Source organism: Apis dorsata, unplaced genomic scaffold (genome assembly GCF_000469605.1).
Source record: "Apis dorsata unplaced genomic scaffold, Apis dorsata 1.3 scaffold_645, whole genome shotgun sequence".
Lineage (NCBI taxonomy): Eukaryota > Metazoa > Arthropoda > Insecta > Hymenoptera > Apidae > Apis > Apis dorsata.
Genome location: NW_006263836.1, coordinates 220,342 through 226,773, shown reverse-complemented (window position 1 = coordinate 226,773; position 6,432 = coordinate 220,342). Strand labels below are relative to the sequence as shown.

Below are 6,432 nucleotides of genomic sequence, written 5' to 3'. Positions count from 1 at the left end.
AAAAAAAAAAAAAAAATTAGTATAATAAATCTATATAAAAATTAATTTATATTTCCACAGTATTCCCAATGATTATGGATTAAAAACTACAATGTTTAAATTAATCACTCCTGGTGAATATGATTCAGATGAAGATCTAACTTATAATATGCAAGATTATAACAAAAAAATAAAATCTGAAAATATATTTTCATTGACAAAAAATGAAAATATTGTACATAATTTAATTACAAATGAAAACAAAAATATTATTTTTAATGATGATACAGGAGGTAATAAAATTATAAGCCAACAATTATAATAATAAAAATATTTACATACAAAAATATAATTATAACTTACTATAACTTATTTTGTTTTATAGAAATTATAGATCGCCATGATTTTAATTTAAGATGTATTCAAAGTACATCAATGAATACTAAAAAAGAAAACGAAAAATTCAGTAAAACAGAAGAAAACAAAATATATGATGAGAATAATCAAGAATTTTATATCAGGAATACAGAAAACGAATTTATAATCAGAGAAAAAGATAAAAATACTAAAATAGAATTAAAAAATTTGACAAAAAAAAAAAGTTTAAAAAAATTACTTACTTTTCATGATGTTAATAATAAATCAGATTTAATTGTACTTTTAAACAAAGAATCATATCCTGGTTTGGATAAATTACGATGGAATATGATTAGAAATAAAAGCAAAAAATTACTAGATAAAATAGATGTTTGTTCTAATGAAACAAAACAAATCTATTTATTTAAAAAAATATTGAAACGCATAAAAAAGTGGATTGTATAAATAAATTCAATCTGTATAAAAATTAGATTAAAAGAAAAATATAAAAATAAATATTATATTTTTGATTAAAAATATTTTATTTAATTCTTTACTTCTCTAATAGTTTCGGAAAATAATGACAAAAAGCATTATATTTAAAATATTGAATACATTTATTGTATTGTATTTCGTAATATTGTAATATTTTTCTAATTGATATTGAAATAATTACAATTAATTTTAAAGATTAAGTTATGTTGAAGAAATTAGATTATAAAACTTGTAAAATATTTTTATAAATTTTTTATTTTTATTTTTTTTCTACTATTAAAATATCTCTATTAATTAAATTTGTTCATAACTTACAAACAAAAAAGAATCAAATTTATTGTCTTGATATCACAAATGATAGAAAACGATAGAGTCACAAATATATATATATATTACAGTATATATATTATTCCAAAGAATGCCATTCATGAAACCATGGGAAGAAGTAAATAAACGTAAGTATAATAAATAAATTTGAATAAAACATCATATATATTATACTGATTACTTGCATTTTTTTATAAGACATATATATATTATATTAATATATATGTATTAATTTGTATACACATATCTTAATCTTATTATATATATAAATTAGATAATTTGCAAAAAATATATATAGAATATACATTTATATATTTTTTTAAATGTTTTATTATATATTTGTCTTTTTTAAATTCTTATTCTCTTTTATATATCTTTTGTATAGTTTTATTAATATAATATCTAAGAAAGATAATATAAATATGATCATCTAATATTATTATCTTTATATCAGAATTATCATTCATAGAGAAAAATTTTAGATAAAAGTCAAATAATTTTAGAATCATATTCTGATGTCAATGATTTTTTCGAATGAGAACACATAAAAGACTTATGAAATCAACTTTATTTTTTAAATGATTATTATTAGTTTACAAGATATTTAATAATAATAGTTTTTAGTTCTATATATTTAATAATAGTAAAACTAATAATTTTTGGTTCTATGTGATTAATAGTTTTTTTTATAAAGAATAATTTGTTATATTTATTTATATTAAAAAAATTATAATTCTATTTAAAAAAATAAAATTAATCTTCATATCTTCGTTTATTGACGAAATGTCTTCCGTATATATTGCAAAATTAAAATATTTATAATTACAAATATTTAAAAATAATGCTCGACTATATAGCATATAATATATACATATATTTACTTATATATATATATACATATATTATTTAATATAGTATATTATAATAAAATATATATAAAATGACAAAATAATATTAATGACAATAATATTAATATAAATAACAAAATATATATTCAATAATTAGTATATTAAGTATTGTATATTGATATTCAGATACAACTATATTGTGTATCGGCGCGATTTCATCCTGACTTTTAATTCGAAATCCAAATTGTTTTTTCTTCATATTATTAAAGCAACAAGGAAATTGTTGAGTTCCACATATATTGACACATTGGTCACAGGATAAAGTTTTTCCAAAGATCCATAATATGTATACTACAGATATAAGAAATATATATTTATTTTCCAATTTTTCTAATTTTTATATTTTAATCGAATTAAAATAATTTATTAAAAGATATTTAAGTCTATTTAAAACATTATTAAAAATTTTTACTCAAAAATGAGTATGAAAAATTCATTATGATGTCATGAATAATATATTTATCGCTTATATTTATCGAATATCAAAAATAAATAAAAATAATTATAAGTTATTGCATTTACATCGAATGCAAGATAATGCATACTTCGACTAAAACTTTTTTTTTTTTATTTATATTTAGTAGTTATTTTGAACTCTTTTTTTTTAAAGAAAAATTGTTAAATTCCTTTTTTCGATTTTTTATTTGTCAACATAATCAATAATAAATGCAATTATTTTCTAATTCAATTTTTAATTTTAATTATGTCTATTTTATAATTTTTTGAAAAAGTAATTATTTCAAATGTTCGGAACATTAAAATATTTATATTTGTAATAAATATTAAAATTTATTTATTGTTATAAAAATTAAAATTTTACTTATATATAAGAACATTATAATAGCGCAATTCATTTTCTAATTTGATATTTCATTGTTAAATAACAAAGAATATATATACAAAATTAATTTCATAAACAAAAATGGAATTTTTAATATAGTTAAATTTAAAAAAAATTATAATAAAATAATACATGTATAACACTTAAAATTTGTATTATATTAAAAAATATAAAAAGAATTTTAGATTTATATAATACAATTTAAAGATCTAGTTTTAAAGATGTCAACTTACAAATTCTTTTATTGATGAACACTGAACAGTAAATAATAATCTTGCTGCGAATCGCTGGTTGAAGATACATCTCCTCATCAAATCCTGTTTTCTTCTTAATTCTTAATTCATATTCAATTACATTTTCTACTTTAATATGATATTTATTTTAAAAAGATTTCTGATTCGAAATGTTGCTATAATTAGAATTCTTTAATTCATTATATATTGGTACAGATTTATCAAAATTAGTTAATTTATATTCAGTACATAATACATATATATTATAATATAAGATTTAATAATATAAATATACATTCAGTTTAATATATATAATTGCGAGCTTTTCTTTATATTTTTGTTAAATTTCCGACATGTATTTATTTATTTTAATAATAACACTATATAGAAAATAATAATAATACTATCAATTCGATAGTTTGATGCAATATTGGTTCGTGATAGCATTTGTGCTGAAAATAAAAAAAATAATTACAAATCTATATTCATCTTTTTCTTTAATTTATATTTTTATTGAAACGATTCAAACTGGGATAATAAATGATTTTTTTTCTGCGCTTATAATCCGTATGTGGTATAGAAATTTCACATTCCAAAAGTAATGGTTCTAGAGAATTTTTTATGATTGCACTGCGTTTTGCAGAAAGAATAGTCTTATATTCCAATATTTTTACAGTTTTATCATAATAATTATTTACTTCAATTCCTTCTATATAAATTTTTAATATTGGCCGTGGCTGTGCTCCGTTTGCTATACATGTTAAATTTAAATGATTTTTATTGAAAGAAGAAACATGAATAGTTATATCAGTTTCAGGCACTGTAATATGATATCAATAATTTTGCATTATTATGATACAAATTAATCAAATATTATTATAATTATTATAATATTTATAATTATAAACTTACCATAAACAATCATTTTTGTTCTTTTCATATCTTCTTCTTGAAATGTGCTAATTGTACAAGTATATTGTCCACTCATTTCAACAATAGCCATTTTTAAATGTATGATAGATCTTGAATTAAAATATCTTAAACTTTGTTCAGAATATTCGGTAAATCCATTTATTACTCCTGTATCTTGAGGTGGCACTATAATAAAAAAAAAAAAATATGTCATATATTGTATAGAATTACACAATTCAAAAAATTATATTTAAAATTACTTGGTGGTATCCATTGATAAATTTGGTCAATATTATGATACCATTTTATTATGAGACCGTTTTCTTTATCTTTGATATTATAAATACAGGAAAGGTCAATTGGTCCCGTTCCATTACGGACAACGAGTGGAACGTCTAAAGTATAAATTTTTGAAGCACATATATCTAAAAAGCAATCATAATTAATACTATTTGAATTTATTTATATATTGAATAATAGTTTTTAAATTCATATTGTATTTAATAATATAAAATTTAAAAATGTTGTTACCTGAAATGGGGATTTTTATTAATGTAATAATAAAAAATAAAACGCTATATGTAACTGACGACATTTTCTATAAAGATTAGTTTTCAGACTGATGAACAATTAAACATGCTTCGTTAAACTTAATCAAGCGGAGATGAACTTTCTGCGCAGATACCGATTATTTTGTTTATTATTATATTATTAAAATAAATTTATATTTAAAAGAAAAATACTAACATACTATTAATTTATTTAAAATATTTATAAAGATTTATGTGTAAACATATCTTTTATTGAAATTTTTTTTATTTCATATTTCATTATAATACTTTTTAATTATTTTTTGAATTTTTTAAAACGGTCTTCTTAATTGATAATCTTTCCAAGAGATGGCAGTTGAACTTCTGTTAAGTTCCAGTTGAAAATTTCTATCAAGTATGTTTACTCTATAGAAAGCATACTTACTTAATATTTTTATTTTATAAAATATTGTATATAATAAATAATAGGTGCACTAAAATTTATACATATATATTTTTATTTATTATTAATAAAATTAAAATATATAAATAATAAAATTAATTTTTAATATTTTGATTCAATTTCTTTTTTAATGAAAAGTTCGCATAACCATCTAAATGATTATTGCTAATTTATGACTAATAGAAGTATCATCTTTAACGTTTTTATCATTTAAATAGTGTGTACAGAACAATCAGTGACAATTTTCTACTGACGTTTATTGTTTATTGTTTATTCTTAAACTCAAAAATAATTAATAATGAATGACGATCCTCGAGAAGTACTTGTTCTTCTTAATTCTTTAGGATTTGTTGGAATTACCGCTCAACAACTTAAAGCATTTATGAAAGGTAATAATTATTAATATTTTTTTTTATCAATCATTGATATTTAAATATTTTATAAATACTGTATCTAATATATATGTTTTGATTTATATTTTTTTTTTATTAAGATTTAAAGTTATATAGGAAGATAAAAGACCGTGAAAGACAACAAAAAAAAGAAGAAATTAAAAAAAAAATAATAAATAAGCAAAAAAATATGATTAAAGAAATTCTTAGAGAACAAAAAACAGAGTTTCATTCAGTTGAAAATACTGTATCAACTAATTCTTCTAGTTCTTATATTGATGACACCATTGTAAAGGTAAAGTTGACAAAGTTGTCGTGTGATAAAGAAAATAGAAATTCTATAAATTTCAAAGAAAATTATGCAAATACAAAACACAAAATGGATATTATACAATCAAAATCTATGAAAACACAAAATCATTCTAATGTTAAATCTGACATTGTATCGGATAATGATGATGATAGATTTTATGTAAAAAATAAAAGTAGTTACGAAGAATGTTTAAAAAAAGATTTTCATATAGAAACACATGATAAAACAAATATGCAACATGATAAAATATTAAATCAAAAAAAATTATTATCCCAACAATCTTTTCGTCCTACGAGTGCACCAAATATTTTAGAGCACCAACATTACAAATATGTTACAAGTAGTCAAACAAAAAGTACATCATCTACAAAAAACACTCATTCTGGAACAAAATCATGTAAGATTCTAACATGTATCATGTTATATGTATAAATAAAATTTTATATCTTGTTTAATATAGTTATTAGACCATGGAGATTACAACCAGAAGCTCAAAAAAGTAAATATGTTGGAAAGACTGATCCTGTTATATTATATCAAAAATATCAACAAGAATGGAAACAAATGTCATTTCCTGGAGAAGCAAAACATGCAAATGTAAGATGGGCAATTCGTGAAAAAATGTTAGGTACAGATCCTCATCCAATAGTAAGGATTATTTTTATATCATTATATTTATCAC

General features: G+C 19.5%; 3 protein-coding genes across 9 annotated transcripts in view; 2 read left to right on the top strand and 1 right to left on the bottom strand.

The window, feature by feature from the left end:
* Window positions 1-23: 23 nt before the first annotated feature.
* LOC102672509 lies at window positions 24-845 on the top strand. Its single transcript, XM_006621863.2, has 2 exons — window positions 24-272; window positions 365-845. The coding sequence occupies exons 1-2, from the start codon at window positions 92-94 to the stop codon at window positions 799-801; spliced, it is 618 nt and encodes a 205-aa protein (XP_006621926.1). The 5' UTR covers window positions 24-91; the 3' UTR covers window positions 802-845.
* Window positions 846-3,468: 2,623 nt separating this feature from the next.
* LOC102672631 lies at window positions 3,469-4,796 on the bottom strand. Its single transcript, XM_006621864.2, has 5 exons — window positions 4,584-4,796; window positions 4,313-4,477; window positions 4,053-4,238; window positions 3,670-3,960; window positions 3,469-3,592 (listed from the first exon to the last, which is right to left on the bottom strand). The coding sequence occupies exons 1-5, from the start codon at window positions 4,645-4,647 to the stop codon at window positions 3,504-3,506; spliced, it is 795 nt and encodes a 264-aa protein (XP_006621927.1). The 5' UTR covers window positions 4,648-4,796; the 3' UTR covers window positions 3,469-3,503.
* A 236-nt stretch (window positions 4,797-5,032) lies between these two features.
* LOC102672771 overlaps window positions 5,033-6,432 on the top strand; it is a 1,959-nt gene continuing 559 nt past the window's right edge. Inside the window, exons 1-3 of one of the 7 annotated variants that reach the window (XR_004151360.1) lie at window positions 5,033-5,434; window positions 5,539-6,147; window positions 6,218-6,431. Coding sequence is in view for 6 of the 7 variants with exons in the window: in XM_031513434.1 (XP_031369294.1) it covers window positions 5,344-5,434; window positions 5,539-6,147; window positions 6,211-6,431 (921 nt within the window). In the remaining variant the exon portion in view is untranslated. Of the gene's footprint in view, window positions 5,435-5,538; window positions 6,148-6,210; window position 6,432 lie in introns of all 7 variants that reach the window. The other 6 variants (XM_031513436.1, XM_006621867.2, XM_006621866.2 and 3 more) reach the window with 6 other exon arrangements.

What these genes read in the sequence shown, in the direction of transcription:
- LOC102672509 (XM_006621863.2), top strand. Translation starts at nt 92, where the DNA reads ATGTTTAAATTAATCACTCCTGGTGAATATGATTCAGATGAAGATCTA. An exon ending in TTTTAATGATGATACAGGAG is followed by an intron (nt 273 to 364) that starts GTAATAAAATTA and finishes TTTGTTTTATAG; the next exon opens with AAATTATAGATCGCCATGAT.
- LOC102672631 (XM_006621864.2), bottom strand. Translation starts at nt 4,647, where the DNA reads ATGTCGTCAGTTACATATAGCGTTTTATTTTTTATTATTACATTAATA. An exon ending in AATAAAAATCCCCATTTCAG is followed by an intron (nt 4,478 to 4,583) that starts GTAACAACATTT and finishes ATTGCTTTTTAG; the next exon opens with ATATATGTGCTTCAAAAATT. An exon ending in AACAAAAATGATTGTTTATG is followed by an intron (nt 3,961 to 4,052) that starts GTAAGTTTATAA and finishes ATCATATTACAG; the next exon opens with TGCCTGAAACTGATATAACT.